At 37.1% G+C, this 18797-nt stretch overlaps 1 protein-coding gene across 1 annotated transcript; it reads right to left on the reverse strand.

Annotated features, from left to right (window-relative positions):
* Positions 1-440: 440 nt before the first annotated feature.
* On the reverse strand, positions 441-18696 carry LOC127455697 (recQ-like DNA helicase BLM). The gene is made up of 21 exons (XM_051723757.1): positions 18231-18696; positions 17244-17998; positions 16745-16904; positions 16507-16607; positions 16272-16392; positions 14177-14925; positions 11724-11900; positions 11326-11444; positions 11129-11242; positions 10941-11039; positions 10474-10622; positions 10167-10273; positions 9891-10051; positions 9512-9707; positions 8981-9171; positions 8593-8737; positions 8269-8468; positions 7924-8119; positions 6470-6592; positions 2235-2451; positions 441-2075 (listed from the first exon to the last, which is right to left on the reverse strand). Exons 1-21 carry the CDS (start codon positions 18323-18325, stop codon positions 1895-1897), a joined length of 4356 nt encoding a protein of 1451 aa, XP_051579717.1. The 5' UTR covers positions 18326-18696; the 3' UTR covers positions 441-1894.
* Positions 18697-18797: the final 101 nt, after the last annotated feature.

The following is an 18797-nucleotide window of genomic DNA, read 5'->3' on the forward strand; positions in this document are numbered from 1 at the left end:
CTGTCCTCATAGACCTTGATGACACCTTGGACAAATAAATTGCATGCAAAATTTCAAGTCGATCGGACCAACGTTTCCACAGTTAGAGCCATTTTTGTTTTTAACCATTATAGCGCCACCAAGAGGCAGAGGTGCGTAATATTCTGTGTCCTCAGAATGACCTCATTCATAAGTATACCAAATTTGGTGATAATATCTCAATCTGTTCAAGAGTTATAACCATTTTAGTAAAAGTGGCCACACCCATTATGAACGTTTTGGCATACCATTTGACAATAAATTACAATTTTACAATTCCTTTGATAACTTTTCATTTTGGGAATCCAGAGAATGTTTCTGCACTGGTTTGGTTCCAATCGGGCGAACGGCCTACGACTAGTTCGAAAAAGTAATCTTTTAAAATAATCTCAAGTATTTATTGAACATTTTGTTTCAAATCAATGGTGCTTAAGGCAAGTTGTTTACAGCATGGTTTGAAGAAAAACAGCAGCATATACAATTTACATGCATGTAAAATGCAATAGCGCCTCCAGGTGGCCAATTTTTGCATAGACCTCTTGGGCCAAGAGACAAATAGGCATACCAAGTTTAGTTCTGATCGGCCTTATTTAACCCTATATAAAAGCTGCTGAAAGCTGATTGATAGATGGCGGCCATGTTTATAAAGATATGCGACTGTGCTCATAAACTCTTGGACAAAGACAGTGCATGCAAAATTTCAAGTCAATCGGACCAATGGTTCCATAGCTAGAGCCATTTTTCGTTTTTTAATTATTATAACGCCACCAAGAGGCAAAGGTGTGCAATATTTTTTGTGACCTCAGCATGAGCCCATACATAGGTTTACCAAATTTGGTGATAATATCTCAATCCATTTAAAAGTTCTAACCCTTTTAGTAAAATGGACACGCCCACTACGAACGTTTTGGCGTACTGTTTGACGATAAATCAGAATTTAAAAATTCCTTTGATAACTTTTCATATTGGGACTCTGCGGAATCATTCTGCACTGGTTTGGTTCTGATCGGGCAAATGGCCTAGGAAGAGTTAGTTTTGATTTTTTTCTTTTTCAAACAATCCAAAATAGCGGGAAAATGAAGGGCCGGAGCAAAATTCTGTTAGGGGGTAAAACTCTTCGGCATGATGCAAGGAATCGGAGGAAAAAATAATTTTGTTTCTAGCCCGTACAGTTCAAGATTTATGTCCCAAAATGTGATTTTTGTTTGTTTTGTTCGAAATAGCGCCACCTAGTGTCTGAAGGATGTGTCTCTGTACGCCTGAGTTGTGGGGGGATTTGGAACCATCCTGCCAAGTTTGGAATCTCTATGACTTACGGTCTCTGATGCCTAGACACTTTTAGGGCAGAAAAAAAAATAAGATTAGAAAAATACGAAAATCGGAACAAATACAATAGGGTTCCTGCACCTTCGTTGCTTGGACCCCTCAAAAAGGATCAAAGATAAAAAGAAATCCTCTTATTGGAATACTTAATGTTTTCAAATTTGAACTGCCAATGGTGCACATATGTTAAAATAAACCAGAGAAAGGCCACTTCTATTAAAATGAATGGGAGAAATTGGAACGCCTAACGGTCAATGGATGTAGAAAAGGAAGTCCTGTCTTACAGGTTAAAGAGCAAATCGTCTTTTAGGGCAAACACATGTGCATTAGCTATATAAGCTGGGAAAATTGCGCTTTTTAACGTAATCTGAGGTAAAGCAGCACAATTTATGATACCAGTGCTGTCAGATTTTCACAAAAAATATTTATTCAAAAAAATAAAATAAAAAAAAAGAATAATAATAAAATTATGTATAAAACATACATATAGTACACAAGACAAAAATATTTACAAAGTCAAAGTAATTGTGAAATTCTGAGTGGTAACATTTTGCTAGAGGTGAGAGAACGCTGGTTTCAGGAATGGACGAGCAGCACTCTGTGGGGTGGGCAAAGCCATGAAGCCGGGCTTCTTCCCTGCAGGAGCTGATGGAGCTGGCCTGGAACCTCTGCCTGCACTCCGACTCCCACCCCTGTATCCTCCTCCTGATGAAGACCAGTTATTGCTGTATCCGCTACATCAAGGGTGAAGAGGGAGTTTAATTTGGTCAAGTAAACCACAAATAATCCTAGAAGCTTAAAGAATCCCATACAGCTGACATGAACTATATATTCCAAATGAATAGTTTGACACCCCTAAACACTATCATTTCTTCAATGACAAGCATACTGACCCTCTAGAGTAGGAATTCTGGCTGCTCGAACCCTTCTTCCTTTTAGGTTTTCTGGAGACAGCTGTTTTCTTTCTCTTCGCCCCCCGTCCAGAGGAGTTTCTGAAATAAGTTGATGTGCTGCTTCCGTCATTATCATCATCATCATCATCATAATCCTCATCATTCTGATGGCCTCGTGTTGTGTCAATCCATCCTGAACTCTCAGACTGCCCCTCAGCTGCAGAGGGAGTTAAAGTACGTCAATTATTTCATTTCAATTGCTTTAGAGTTTGCTGTTTTGAGCTAGTTGACACATGGCCTGTTTCACAAAACGAGCTTATAGGCAGAGTTACCCAAATCGAAATTGTAATCCTTGTGGTTTTAACAAAAAATGCCTCATCATTGGTCAGTTGTACTATCACATTAATGCAGTGTAGTAGTGTCTGAAGAGGTGGGCATACTGTGAATTTTTGAAGGATAAAACTTTGTTAAATATGTATTTAAAGTAATAGGTCTCATTAATGTTGCTTCCATTAGGCTACTATGAAAATTGTTAAAACTTTATAATTACTCTAATTAATAAACTAATACATACATAATACGCAATAAACTGTTAAGCATTGTATAGCTCATATGAGTGTAGTAATGTTCACGTTAACACGCTAGCTTGTAATACCATATACTCATACTGTATAGCCTACATAAGAATTAATGGTTATTTGTTTTATATGTGTACTATAATGTGCTTTTCTGTGTATAGTGAAATTGTTTTAGAAATATACATTTAAATGATTTGATATCACGAGAAAAAGGCACCACGACAGCAGTAAAAGGCAAAAAAAGAAAAAGACATTTGATATTATTACGGGACGCAGTTGTCCAGCATCTGCGAAGAGCATCAAAAACTTACAAGTATAATAACATGCTGTATTTTCACAAAGTTTTATTGCATAGGTTAAATTTAAGTGTGTGTGTGTATATATATATATATATATATACATACACACACATATATACACACACACACACACACACACACACACACACACACACACACACACACACTCAAAAGTTTAGGGTCACTTACTCACTTTATTTTTATTTTCTTCACATTTTAGAATAATAGTAAAGTCATCACAACTATGGAATAATAGAAATGGAAATATGGGAATTATGTTGTGACTAAAAAAATCCAAAATAAATCAAAACTGTGTTATAATTTAGCATCTTCAAAGTGGCCACCCTTTGCCTAGATTTTGCAGAAATGTACTCTTAGCATTTTCTCAACCAACTTCTTGAGGTATCACCCTGGGATGCTTTTTAAACAGTATTGAAGGAGTTCCCATTTATATGCTGGGCACATAGTGGCTGCATTTCTTAATTATTCAGACAAGTCATCCATTAAAAAAAAAAAAAAAAAAAAAATTTTAATAACATTTTAGTTTTGTAATTCAATAAATTAATATGGTGGCACAATTACATTTTTGTCTACAAAACTAATTTCAAACATTTAAGCATACACCTTCAGATCAAAAGGTTTTCAAGATCATGAGAAACATTTCAGTCAAGTAACCCCAAACTTTTGAATGGTAGTGTATATATATACAGGTGCATCTCAATAAATTAGAATGTCGTGGAAAAGTTCATTTATTTCAGTAATTCAACTCAAATTGTGAAACTCGTGTATTAAATAAATTCAATGCACACAGACTGAAGTAGTTTAAGTCTTTGGTTCTTTTAATTGTGATGATTTTGGCTCACATTTAACAAAAACCCACCAATTCACTATCTCAAAAAATTAGAATACATCATAAGACCAATAAAAAAAACATTTTTAGTGAATTGTTGGCCTTCTGGAAAGTATGTTCATTTACTGTATATGTACTCAATACTTGGTAGGGGCTCCTTTTGCTTTAATTACTGCCTCAATTCGGCGTGGCATGGAGGTGATCAGTTTGTGGCACTGCTGAGGTGGTATGGAAGCCCAGGTTTCTTTGACAGTGGCCTTCAGCTCATCTGCATTTTTTGGTCTCTTGTTTCTCATTTTCCTCTTGACAATACCCCATAGATTCTCTATGGGGTTCAGGTCTGGTGAGTTTGCTGGCCAGTCAAGCACACCAACACCATGGTCATTTAACCAACTTTTGGTGCTTTTGGCAGTGTGGGCAGGTGCCAAATCCTGCTGGAAAATGAAATCAGCATCTTTAAAAAGCTGGTCAGCAGAAGGAAGCATGAAGTGCTCCAAAATTTCTTGGTAAACGGGTGCAGTGACTTTGGTTTTCAAAAAACACAATGGACCAACACCAGCAGATGACATTGCACCCCAAATCATCACAGACTGTGGAAACTTAACACTGGACTTCAAGCAACTTGGGCTATGAGCTTCTCCACCCTTCCTCCAGACTCTAGGACCTTGGTTTCCAAATGAAATACAAAACTTGCTCTCATCTGAAAAGAGGACTTTGGAACACTGGGCAACAGTCCAGTTCTTCTTCTCCTTAGCCCAGGTAAGACGCCTCTGACGTTGTCTGTGGTTCAGGAGTGGCTTAACAAGAGGAATACGAAACTGTAGCCAAATTCCTTGACACGTCTGTGAGTGGTGGCTCTTGATGCCTTGACCCCAGCCTCAGTCCATTCCTTGTGAAGTTCACCCAAATTCTTGAATCGATTTTGCTTGACAATCCTCATAAGGCTGCGGTTCTCTCGGTTGGTTGTGCATCTTTTTCTTCCACACTTTTTCCTTCCACTCAACTTTCTGTTAACATGCTTGGATACAGCACTCTGTGAACAGCCAGCTTCTTTGGCAATAAATGTTTGTGGCTTACCCTCCTTGTGAAGGGTGTCAATGATTGTCTTCTGGACAACTGTCAGATCAGCAGTCTTCCGCATGATTGTGTAGCCTAGTGAACCAAACTGAGAGACCATTTTGAAGGCTCAGGAAACCTTTGCAGGTGTTTTGAGTTGATTAGCTGATTGGCATGTCACCATATTCTAATTTGTTGAGATAGTGAATTGGTGGGTTTTTGTTAAATGTGAGCCAAAATCATCACAATTAAAAGAACCAAAGACTTAAACTACTTCAGTCTGTGTGCACTGAATTTATTTAATACACGAGTTTCACAATTTGAGTTGAATTACTGAAATAAATGAACTTTTCCACAACATTCTAATTTATTGAGATGCACCTGTATATAATATATTCTATAACTTACTATAGAAGTGAATGGAGCCAATTTTTGGAGGGTTTAAAAGGCAGAAATGTGAAGCTTATAATTTTATAAAAGCTCTTACATTAATTCTTCTGTTAAAAATCATGTATGATTTGAGCTGAAAAATTGTTTAAATCGTCATTTTTACAGTCGTTTTAGGGTTTGTTGACATTACATCGTCATGGCAACAAAGTTGTAAAATTGGCTACAACTTTACACAGAAAAGGCTAGTTATATTTTATCACACTAAAATCATGTTAACACATATTGTTTATGTCTTGTGGCTATACTTTTGAAATGGTGAGTATTTTCCACTTCCATTGTAAGTGCCACAATGGAACCCAGATTTCTGCTTTTTTTTTGTAATATAAGGAGTGGCAAATCAAAATTTATTTTTGTGGTAATCAATATTATGCCACAAATGCTGTGGATTGAGCTTAACTTGAATTGAACCTGGAATATTCCTTTAAGTTCTGAGTACTTGTAATGAGGGAAATTAAATTATGATGCAATATGGAGTACAAATATGTAGTGGGCAGTATCAACCTGATAAGAACGAGTAATATTGGTGACCTCAAGCATTTTAAGATTCATACACTTTCAATTTACTTCATAAACTTTTCAATTAAGCTTCATACAAGTTTAAACTTCAACCTTTCTCTAAAGGTCATGCTGGGTCTCTCTTGCGCAGATTGGGGTAGTTTCAATCGCAATATCAATTCTGATATTGTGATGCATCACTACATATTCGTGGCATACATGCCACAATATGTATTGTATTGTGAGGCGGTAGGTGATTCCCAGCCATAATTTCAACATATGTAGATTACCCCATTTGGTGCCGGTGAACATGAAAGGAAAATAATTTTTATTACTTTTCATTTTTGTGCCACAGGCTAGTCTGAAATATTCAAGATTAAGACCATAAAGAATGACTGCTATGTAGGATTTTTCAGTGTTTTAGGGAAACTGCCTTTACATTATTTAGTGCCATCTTGAGGACATAATCCATAAAAAGATGAGCAGTGCATGTTTTAAGACCCTCACCAGGAAGCTGCCACTCGGAGTACTTCTGCAGCAGTTCGATAACCTCAGCTCCATATTTCTCCAGTTTATCTTCAGTAACACCATCAATCTGTAGCAGAACATCTGGATCAGCTGATAGGGTCTCTGCACAGAAAGGCAATTAATTACTTCAGCCCATGGAGGTGTTTTATCCAAGTACTGGTAATACATTATGTAAAACTGTTTAGGACAAAAGAACAGGGCCTGGTTTCCCAAAAGCATTGTAAGCCTAAGTAGATTGTAGAATCTATCTTATGACTCATCTTAGTTTTGCAGCCCGTTTCCCAAAGCTATCGTAACTTAAGTAGTACTTCAAAATGCTTGTAGATTTACAAGTGCTCTGGAGTAAACGTAGAGCGCTAAGAGCATCATAAGGACATAGATTTATGCAGACACCTGAAGGATAATTGCGAAGTAACACGTAATAAAATATAAATTCCTATATAGCTACACTTTATGCTGCTGAGACTTTAATATCAGGATACTTATATTTTTATTTTATTTTAACAGACAAGGCTATTAATAATAATAAATAAATTCATAAAATAGATAGCCTATATAAATGGATGAAGTTTAATTAGTAAACAGATAAAAGTTATTTGTGTGGATTAGTTGGTGACAACAAAGTGGTGGCATGATTGTTGCACAGAAATGTATAAATAAAAATCAGAAAGAAAAAAATATTATGTATTTTCATATACTGGCTCATCATCCTTGTCTCTTCTTACTCTGATACCTAAGGGTGCTCTCACCCACACCACGTGTTGTGTAGCACCACACATGTTGTAGCATTGCTGTCATCTTTATTACGTTTGGGAGTAAAGAGCAGAACTCTGCTCGTTTGGTGTATGTTCCTAAAGCAGAGCTTCCATACGTCTTCTTATTTTGCGCTCCACGGTAAGACGTTGTTATATTTAATAAATGCTTTTCATTGACAGGATCATTCACAGCCTGCAAAAAATTATTGCAAACAATATTTAATTATGTAGTTTATTAGGTTGAAATTTTATGAAAATATCTTTAAACATTTCCAGCATGGTAATACAAATATAATGACGTCACAATGACGAGCAACACTATACAGTCACCTATCAGTACCTAGCACACGGACAGCAGCTCTCTTAGGTAACACTTAAAGCGCATCCTTGCGCATTCATGTTAAGTGCAGTTTTGAAAAACACATGTAAAAAATAACGACCGTTCGTAAAATCGCTTGTAGAAAATGGTCTTAAACGCTAAGACCAATTTTTATTGGGAAACGAGGCCCAGATTGTTTATGTAGCCTAAAGTTATAAATTAAAGTATTAATTTAATACCTGTTCAACATGATAATCTTATAAACAAATGCATGGAAGAAATGTTTACCAGGTTTTTAGAAACCCTTATAAGTGATACAGTTATCTACCATTTTTTGAATCAAATAAAATTTCACTAACCTGCAATCTTTTTGAGTGCGGCTGTGGAGAAAATGTTGTAGTAATGAATGCCGAAAACTTTGCCCAACTTCTTGCACAGTTCTTTGAGTTCATCTAGACACTTCTTAACCATTTCCTCTCTCTTAGAGACACTCTGCGTGACAGAAGCTCTGTGTTTTCTGATGCTGGACGCACTCTCTGTCTCAATGAATTCAACCTGCAATAGAGAACAGTTGTTGATACTGATTTTACAAATCAAAGAGTACAAATAGTATTACAAAACAAAAGCGGCTATTTAAAAGCAAATTTTAACCGCACCATTTTTCGACAACTATTTCTTTTAAGCAAACACGTGGTCATTCTCACCTGCATGCTGCCACTCAGTATGCTCATGGCTTTGGGCCCTGCTGAGATATAGGCCACTGCTTGCCCATTGTTAGTGATGTACAGGTCCTCCATCAGAACACTATCCAGAACCAGTTTCTTAAAGAGTCTCTCAGCGTTGTGTTTGGAATAAGCTGTTCCTATCCCAAACATTCCAGTCTGGATTCGAGCACTTTTAGAGCCTGGCAAACAGAGATATTCTTATTAAGGCCTTGAGCAGCTGATCTGACAGGCATCAAATCTCAAGCACTGTACTGTATATTCACACTATCAGTTATGACAGCGAGATACTGCTAGGCTTCTTACCCAGAAATATGTCGACCAGCATGTTGAGGGTGAGCCGGTTTTGCTGAGCGGTTTTACCGTATCTGTTTCCAACCTTCTCGCAGTTCTCCTGCACAAACCTCACAATCTTCTTCACGTCGTCCGTAACGTTTCTTGATTTGTATTTCTGAAGGCAAGTATTAAGATCGGAATGCATTCGAATTGTAATTATCTTTGTCTAATGGCATTATTTATTATACCACGTGCTAAAGCAAATCATTAGTTAAAAATACTTATTCATCAATTTACAAAATGTTTTCCAATTAATGTTGTACTACTTTATAAGCAATGACTATGTGCAATTATGCAGTGCATTATCATCGCAGAATGTACGCTGTGAAGAATAAAATTATTCACAAATAAGTCTTACATCTGGTCTGGCACAATTGTCACAGATGACTTCAGGGTGCTCTTTACAGAAGCTTGTATTAAACGTGTGCTCGCCAAAGTAAGCCAGCAACTGGATCCTCCTGCACTCAGCCACATTCTCACAGAAATGCACCATGCTGTGCAGATTGTTGATGTGGGTGGCTTTGGACTGCTGGTTGCCATCTTTATCCACTGTAATTATATTAGCGGTTATGTAGGCCATGCTCAGACAGACAGGTTAACCATGACTGTATAATAATGTTTTGGTTTCAGGATCCCACATGCAATTTTTCAACATCTTAATTCTACACAGTGCCTTATAGTATTCAGACTCGGAAACATTGCTGTAATTTCACTGAATAACAAACACTACATTAAAATGTTGTTATCTGTAATATATGTCTCATTCAGTTGTTATTATTATATGTTTAAAGGACTTGTCTACAGTTAAGGCATCGCTATTCATATCCTAACATTATTACAAAATTAAACAAAAATCTGTCCATGGCTGACTCAAAATAAGAGTACGTACTAGCAATTAGTCTCTTGATGCGAATAACATCAGTATAGGAGTAGAAGAGCACGCAGTGAGACATCTCTCCATCTCTCCCAGCTCTGCCTGATTCCTGGTAGTAACCCTCCACTGACTTGGGCAGGCTGGCATGTATCACATAACGTACATCAGGCTTGTCGATACCCATACCAAACGCAATGGTGGCGCAAATAACCTAAAAATAAATGAGGAATGGTTAAAACTAAATAGATATGGTAACTGTGAACATAAAATAAAATATTAAATGATAGAAGAAAGTCAAACACAACGTACACTGTCTGTTTTATGTAGTCCACATTTTTCAAAAGGGCTGTCATAACTTTTTTTTTTATTATTTATTTATAATAGAGTGCCTCACCTGGCATCCATCCTGGTTGATCCATTTGTTCTGGACATATTCCCGGTCACTGTCTCTCAGCCCAGCATGATAGGCCAGAGCTGCAATCCCAGCCCTCTGAAGACTGTCAGCCAAATTGTCGCAATCATTCCGAGACAAGCAGTACACAATACCAGAGTCACCTACACACAAACATGGGGCCGAAATGGCCTATTATGTCAATAAGCTGTGATGAACAACTGTGAACTAAAGATGTGTATACAGCCAATGCACAGATTAAATCTGGACCGCACTCACGAGGATAGTGTTTCTTAATCCACTGAATGCAGTCTTCGTCAACCTTCTTGGGCTTTTTTGGCATAACAGAATACTTAAGATTGTGCCTGTTAAAGCTCATAGTGAATCTGTGGGAGCATGGTAACTTTTTATCTATAGTTTTTATGTTTGAGACTGTAGAGAGTAAATAAAGACTCATAAAAATAAACTATTAAAAAAAATAAATAAATAAATAAATAAATAAATCTGACAACAAATACAAGTACAACAAAATTACAGAAAGATGGTCTTGTGAGTGAGTCAGACTTTGCCTGGCAGGAAGACTTACAGCTGAGGACGGGTCATTACCAGCTGGTTAAGAATGTCCTTTTGAACTCTAGGAGTGGCAGTGGCTGTCAATGCCATTATAGGAACATTGGGAAACATCCGTCTGAGCTCATGTAAGCGCTTGTAGTCTGGCCTGAAATCATGACCCCACTAAAAGAGACAGACACAATTTACTGTGCTTCCATTACAAAATAAGCTGTTGTTTAATTTAAACAGTAGCCTTAAATTACAGTATTTGGACTGAATAATGCTAACGCTCTTGTATACATATGTTTCTCTCTTTAATCATATAGCACTGTTTTTACAAAGCTTATTTTGGATTGTTACACAAAAACAGTTAGTTAACATTACTTCTAGTGCAAAAAGTCTTTAGTTTTGTTTGCTTATCGTTATAAAAAAAAAAATAGATATTTCAATTAAACACATTTGACTATTTATTACACTGTACAATCAAAACATCAAGTTTACCTGACTGACACAATGTGCCTCATCAATGACAAAGCGAGCCAGCAGACCTCTTTCATACAGATTATGAAGGGCACTGATCATCCTTCCACTTGAAGAAATCTAAAGACAAAAAGATCCTATATTAACTTGGGTAAGAACATTCATGCAAACCTACAAAGCAGTTGTGCGTTAATAACTTGAGAACCCACTTTCTCCGGAGTGGCATAAATTAGTTTGATAGTGGGATCCTTCCTAGACAGCTGCATATAGATCCGGCCAGCCTCACTATCGCTTTTGTCCCCTGATAAACTTATTGCACAGATCTGAAACATGAAACTGTACATGAATTACAGGTTTTAAGAAGAGCAATCATTGTGTGAGGGGAAAGGACTCAAGTGGGACTTACATCTAATGTGGTGAGTTTTTGGACCTGGTCAACTATGAGAGACCGTAGAGGAGATATGACTACAGTCACCCCAGCCGACACACAAGCTGGAAGCTGATAGCAGAGGCTTTTACCACCACCTGTATAGGGATTTTAAGATTTTGTGCAAGACTTTATAACACTGGATAATTAGGAAACATGTCAATTAATATTCCCTGCTTTACGGTACTTTAAACCAAATATTCAAATTGTTCATATACAATTAACAATAAATATACACATGCTAAAATAATAACAAATATCGTTCATGCAGCCAGACCACAATAAGTGTTGTCAAGACAAAGTGAGCAGGTCTTTCTAGTCTAACTGCAAAGTAATACAATAATATCAGTAATTAATTTTTAATACTTCTAACAAACCTGTAGGCATCAGTACAAATGTGTCCTCGCCTAACAGAGTGGCATTAATAGCCTCCAGCTGATTGAAGCGGAACTGATGAAGCCCAAACTTCTTGTGGAAGATCTTCATCATCTCTGGGCTGTGAGGGAAGTTGAAGCCTCTAAAGCGATCATGAGCTGGGTTTCTATATGTGGGCTCTGCAGATTAAGACATACACAACATGTTCTTTACTTACTAAAGGGGACATGACATGAGAAATAACATTTTCATTGATCTTTTGACATATAAGAGGTAATTGTACTAAAAATAACATACTGTAAGTTTCAGAACTGAAAACGTCCTCCTTAATAGAAAAAGAGCATTTACAGTTTTTAAACCAAGCTGCAAAAATGGCTTGTTTGGTATTCGTGGAACTTGTGACATCACAAGGACCAAATACATCTGCATATGCACTGGCTATTTTTCCATCATTGCACCCTTGGCCCCGCCCACTGGTGCTCAGTCATTCACACAGGTGAAGAGGAGAGTGATGGGGCCTGTAATGGGAGATTCATCCAAAGTGGACTTACACAGGACACCTTCATGTGCCTGTCTGGATTTAAATGTTTTTCTACATAAACGTGCATGGCTTTGACTGTTATCACACATCTCGTGCCACTTTTAAAAGACGTGATGTCAAGATATAAAATGGAGACCCCCATTGTGTTTCATTCAGCTGCGCGGTCTTGCTGTTTTGAAGGCATCTTGGACCGTTTTTGCACCCATCTGTGCAATTTTTAATTGTTGGTCTTTTGTAAACATGCATTTGTTGGATGTCTTTGATCATTTTTATGCATTTTGGGCAATGTGCGCTGCGTTTTAAGAACAGTACAAACACAATTTTCAAAAACATGTCTCATTCTGCTGCTGCCACTGACTGGGAGAAACACATGCCTTTCTGTGTGTAAACAAAGCGGGAAAATGTGAGATGTGAAGAACAGAGTCTCTGTTTGGTCTGTTGAAGTAGCCGAACGCCACCACCCTGGACTGTTTACGTTCGTGTATTCAGAACATCTCAGCAAGGATTGTATGTTTTCGGCTCATATTGTGATTGCTTGTGAACCAGTCACAGGACTGCAAATCTGTAAGTAAACCATTTCACTCATGAATATTTCATGTCATGACTGTTTGACAGTAGGGATGTAACTAACGATTATTTTGATAATCAATTAATCTAACAATTATTATAATGATTATCATTAGCTCTTAACCGATTACTCAGCTTGTGCCCCAACTTAAAAAGTTGTATTAAATGTGCTTACTAACAATAAAGAGGACAAAATCATATTTTAAAAATACCTCTAAATGACATTCACTGAATTAAAGGGAAAAAATACTTTAAGTTTAATTCAGTAAAGAAATTCACTGCAAAAAATCCTATTTTTTTCAAGTGTTTTTGTCTTGTTTTCCAATTAAAATTGTCTAAAATCCTTAAAACAAGATACATTTACTTGACAAGCAACATATAAAATAAAATATTTAGACTTGCTTTAAGAGAATATATCTTAAATATAAGTGCATTTTGTATATAAGTATATATTTTCACTTGTTTATACTTCTGTGAGTGCAGTAAAGACAAAATACACTTAAATTCAAGATCTATTCTCTAAAAGCAAGTCTAAATATTTTACATGCTGCTTCTCAGGTGAATGCATCTTTATTAAAGGATTTTTAGATATTTTAAAATATTTGTATTTTTAATATTACATTCAACATTCTCAGATAAAACATTTTTTTCTTCTGCAGTATAGCTCCTAAAGTAAATGTACATTGTTTTAAAAGAGTTTGATATTTATATTGGAAAACAAGCCAAAATAAAACAAATATATATTTTACAAATATTTCTTCAAGATAAGAAATGCACAGTGACACATATTATGATTCAATAAGTCACGAGCCATCATGTTATAATCTAGCTGCAGCAAGTGCGCGCCTGAGGGACGAGCGTCCCTGCAACAGAGTGTGCCTCAGCCAGTGCGGTTTCAATTCCCCAAGAAAAACTGTGTCCAGATGTACCTAGGAGAATTGGTTCTGTTTTAAAGGTAAAGGTGGACACACCAAATATTGATTTAGTTTTTTATGTTTACTGGACTTAGTATGATGTTAACTGATAAATGAAAACTATTTATGACATTCTCACTATGCAACATTTTTCACAAGTGCCTAAAACTTTTGCACAGTACTGTACAAGTCATCATGTTGTTATTTGAAGAATAGATGAAAGATGAAAAAAAATGTCTTTGAGGCCATCTATATGCTAGTGTACTCATAAAAGTTGACTATGTATTTGAAATTAATTAAATTTAGTCTTTCTCTTCAAAAGGAAACCGACCAAATATATTGATGACTGATCTTGCATCCCCCTTTTCAAGCATTTTCAGGGGTCTTTAAAAACATCTAAATTGTAAAGAAAATCACATCAACTCAAACTTACCAGGGACGTTTTTTTGGGCAGGTTTTGGTGCTGGTGTAGAGACTGTCTTTTTCTCAAAACTTTTTGAAGTGCCTCCCTCCCGCACTGATGGTGTTATAGCAGCAGAGCTGCCTTTTGATGTAAAGACATTTTGAGGCGCCTCATAATAATCTGGGATGTCAGTTTCATCAAAATCATCTATATCAAAGTCATCAATTAGGAAGTCATCATCTGGCTCAGTGTCTCCACGAGTGCAGTTAGCTACTGTTGTGTTCGTTTTAGCATTGCTGTCAGCAATCTTCCTACCAGAATCCATTGGTATCTTGGGGGAGATGATGATGTCCATCTGCTCTGAATCCACAGTCTGATTGTTTGGCTCCTTGAACGACAACTTTGAGTAGGATTTATCACACTTGGAATCAGATTTGCTTAAAGTCAAGTCTAAATGTATGACATCTCCATTAGTTACTGTATTTGAGGAGCTGTTTGGATTCCAGGAACCACCAGGGGTTTCAACCCCATTAATGATGCAGTCAGAGTCTTCAAATACACTGTTATTACCCAGGGACATGACAGAAGCTATGGATTTATGGAACTGAAAGCCTTTACTAACATTTTCTCCTTTTTCTGATGTCAGCTGCGTCATTGATGCTGTTAGACTAGAAGATGTGACTCCAAAACTTTGACTGTTTAGCAGACTGGAATACGGAGTTACTACTCTGTCTGACTGAGATGTTCTAGAAGGTGCACCATTAGCAAGAATCCTTTTCCTGTGAAAAAAAACAAGAGACACGGTTTAATGGACTCTGACATATAACACTGATATAATTATAATAGGTTTTATTTATAAAGCGCCATTCCCAAGCTCAAGGATGCTGTACAAAGATATAATGACATGAATCAACAATACAATACACAACAGTAACAACAACAATATAAGAGGTATACAGATAATACTGAGAGAAGAGATGGGTTTTTAGTGGAGACTTAGAGGAGAGACTGGCGATGTCACAAAGACTCTGTGGAAGTGAGTTTCAGAGTTTAGGTGCTATTACACTGAACAATCTGCCACCCAATGTAAAAAGTCAGAAATGACGAACAGTGAGCAGTTTGGAGCCAGAAGACCTGACTGAGCGAACAGGTGTATAATTCTGCAGCAGTTCAGACAGGTAATGAGAAGCAAGATCATTGAGGCATTTTAAAAGTTAACAGAAGAATTTTGTACTCAACACGGAGAGAAACAGATAATCAGTGCTGCTCATAGGGTATGAGGGTGATGTGATCAGATCAAGTTATGAGTGATAACAAAAACCATCTGGAGATGGTTTTAGCAGGCAATCTGATCAGAAGGGAGTTACAATAGTCAAGGCGTGAGGTTATGAAGGCATGAACTAGAGTTTCAGTGTCTTCAGGCCTAAGATAGGTTCTGAGACATTCAATGTTGCGAATGTGATAAAACGACATCTTGGTGCGGGAGTTTATATGAGACTGAAACATGAGGGAGGGGTCAAATGTGACACCCAGGTTTCAGATGGTTTGGGAGGGGGTGAAGCAAGCCCCATTAATAATGAGACTCAATTCTTCCTTTTTAGTAGGGATGGTGGACCAAATAATATAACCTCAATTTTGTCAGTATTGAATATTTATGGAAGTTATTGTTTAGCCAGGTTTTGATACCACTGATACAAGCATTTAATAGCAGAGGGGAAGAGCTGTGGTGGAATGAGCAGATATGTAGATCTGAAGGTCATCAGCATGACAATGGTAGCCAAGACCATGACTGTGGATAATATGACCAAGGGATAACAGCAACAGTTTTCTATTATATAGTAATAGAAAAGATGAAAGCATACACATTAAATGGATAGCTCACCCACAAATAAACATTCTGCCATCATTTCTGCCTAACATCTCCTTTTGTGTTCAAGGGAAGTAAGTCATATGTGTTTGGAACAATATGGGGTGAGTAAACGATGAAATAATTTCCATTTTTAGGTGAACTATCCCAGTAATATCACAAATGTATACACAAGTATTTTACTTGTACCATTACCCCCCTAGGAAGTAATAACTTTGCAGTTTGCAGGCATTTAAATGACCTCTTTTATTGCTTTACCTGTGGGCTCTCTGCAGTAGTAGCTCTGTACCGCAGGTCAGTGCTATAAGTTCATGTTCTGGAATAGTATCCACTAGACAACAAATTGATTCCATAACACTAAAGAGAGTGTTATCAAATCCTAAATCACAAACAACTGTACATTAGAGACACGGAATTTCATTTTAAATATACCAAATTGTTTAATATCACAAGGAAGGCAAATACTTAAACAGCAAAGCTGCATTAATGATACCTTTTGATTCTTTGACAGGTCCATTGAAGGGTCCTGACAAGCTCAAACAAGATCCCAGAGGTGATCCATTTTTGTCAGAACGGGAAACAGGGTCAGATGTGCTTCCATAAAACAAAGGAGTTTCATACAATTAAACTTAAAATAAAATGGAAACTATAGGTGCTTATTGTCAGCCGGAATTGTAGTTAATAGTTAAAATGTGTTAAAAAGATTAATTTATCATCGAAAAGCATGTTACCTTTTCTCCTTATCAGAGACAGAAGGGCTCATATCCTCTGGCATAGGGGATGGGGGGATGAAATCCTCAAAATCATCATAGAAGTTATCCTTCTGACTGTCATCAATGTCTATGATGTCTGTATCAGCCCTTTTACTTTCTTTAGCAAGTTCCTTCTCATCTATAATTCATTTAAAACATAAAGGCATTAATTAACACCCAACTTTGTATTTCAAGAGTTAAAGAGGATACATTTTATAGAGATTGCAATTAGCCAAAGGTATATTTTAAATAGAAAAAGTTATGTTTACTAAAGAAATGTCCACAACTTAAAGATTTGATTAATTTTCAAGACTTTTTCAGGCCAGAAAATCCCAATTTCAAAATTCCCTGACATTACAAAGTTTCCCATGACCACAGGAACTCTAGTATTTGCATAATGGAATTCAGTTGCGTGTTAAAAAATGACAAATTAAGGTGTAAAATCCCTACATCACTGATAAAAATGATGCGCACTAACTTGATGTACACTTGAAATTCTCCTTTTTATCTGGTAGAGTACAGTCGATAATTTCCTCATCTTCTGAGTCACTCAGTAATGACTTTTGCTCGATTGATATCTTATGTTTTTTGGTCCTTCTAATAGGCGAGTCTTCTGGCTCTCTCTCAGTAGGCTCTGTGCTGAGTCCATTAGCAACTGATAGGATGTCCTTTGGGGCAGTTTTGATATCTGTAGCATGTGAAGTGCCATTTAATGTAGTCTCATCACTCTTAGTAGAAGAGGAATTTGGGGACGTGTTCTGGTCTGGTCCACTTAGCTTTTTCGAAGATGTCCATGCACCTGGAGATGCTACTCTTCCCTTGATTGGGGTTTCAAAATCATCAAAGTCATCATCCCATTCATTGATGGTAGTGGAAAGACAGCTGTCATTCTTGAGCTCACCCACAGTTTGGTCATGAGTGGAATCCACAAGCCGGACAGTGGATTTTGGGAAAGTCGTAATCGTAGACTGGAAAAGAGCTGTTTTGCTCACAGCAAAAGGATTGGCTAATGGGTTAACAGTGCTTGTCTTCGGTCTGTTAGGAGCCGTGAAGAAGTTGACTTTTGGCGCTGTTTTTTCAGGCTTTTTTAGGAACGTCACAGGAGTTTTGGTTACTTCACAGCTGTGTGGAACATTGACACTCCTGTTTGCTAAGACATTTGCACCAGTTACCTTTTGAGGAACTTCCACTTTAGTGATGCCTGACGGAGACTTCTTTTTGAAGCAAAACCCCCTAAAAAGAGGTACTACAGAGGTTAGACACAAACACATTTGGTATCCTAATTCAGTTCAGTTTTTTTTTTTTTATGTGTTTCTAAATGCAAATTGTTGCAAAGCAGCTACACATAAAAAGTCCAGTTCAACATCTTTTTGGATCTTCTATCACTAACGCATTTCTTTAGCCAAATTAACTAAGCTTAAAGCAATATATACATTGTTGTGTGTGTGTATACCAACTTTCTTACCCAGGCTTTGGTTTGAGCAGTGACAACTTGTTCTGTGCAGCACAACTGTGTCGTTCCAGTTGCTCCTTCAGGTTGTTTTGAGGTAGACTCGACATAGTGTGTACATTTATATCAAATATAAACTCTCAACAATTCATGCATACAGCATTTAATTAACCTCACAAACAAATACTAATACTTAAATATAAGCAGACATAAACATTTAGAATGACTATTATTAGTGAACATCCCACAACAAATGTCTGCCGAGTTGTTTTTAGCACAAACACTCACTTTACAAAGTTTTGCTCTCTTTCTGCAATCGTGTGAACCTTAAAACTACAAAAACGAAAAATGTTACAAAAAACGCTTGCAATTAATGCCTCCGACTGTGAAATTTGGACATTGAGATACAGTGAAATAGTACATTAGCGCCATTATGCCACCATCATGTTGTGAAAGCTCGCGCTTGCCGCGTATTCACAGCTCACGCTGATTGGCCAACTACCTTTAACGGACCACTTGTTTTAAAACGAATGGTAGAACATGCGGATGTAGAAAAGGAAGTCCCGCCTTACTGACATCGCC

The sequence above is a fragment of the Myxocyprinus asiaticus genome, chromosome 18, assembly GCF_019703515.2.
Source record: "Myxocyprinus asiaticus isolate MX2 ecotype Aquarium Trade chromosome 18, UBuf_Myxa_2, whole genome shotgun sequence".
Classification (NCBI taxonomy): domain Eukaryota; kingdom Metazoa; phylum Chordata; class Actinopteri; order Cypriniformes; family Catostomidae; genus Myxocyprinus; species Myxocyprinus asiaticus.

Excerpts from the sequence above, each read along its gene's own strand:
- LOC127455697 (XM_051723757.1), bottom strand. The coding sequence starts at position 18,325 with ATGTCGAGTCTACCTCAAAACAACCTGAAGGAGCAACTGGAACGACAC. Across the intron at positions 16,905-17,243 it reads GAATTTCAAGTGTACATCAA|ATGAGAAGGAACTTGCTAAA; the intron begins GTTAGTGCGCAT and ends AATGAATTATAG. Across the intron at positions 10,623-10,940 it reads AGGCACATTGTGTCAGTCAG|TGGGGTCATGATTTCAGGCC; the intron begins GTAAACTTGATG and ends TGTCTCTTTTAG.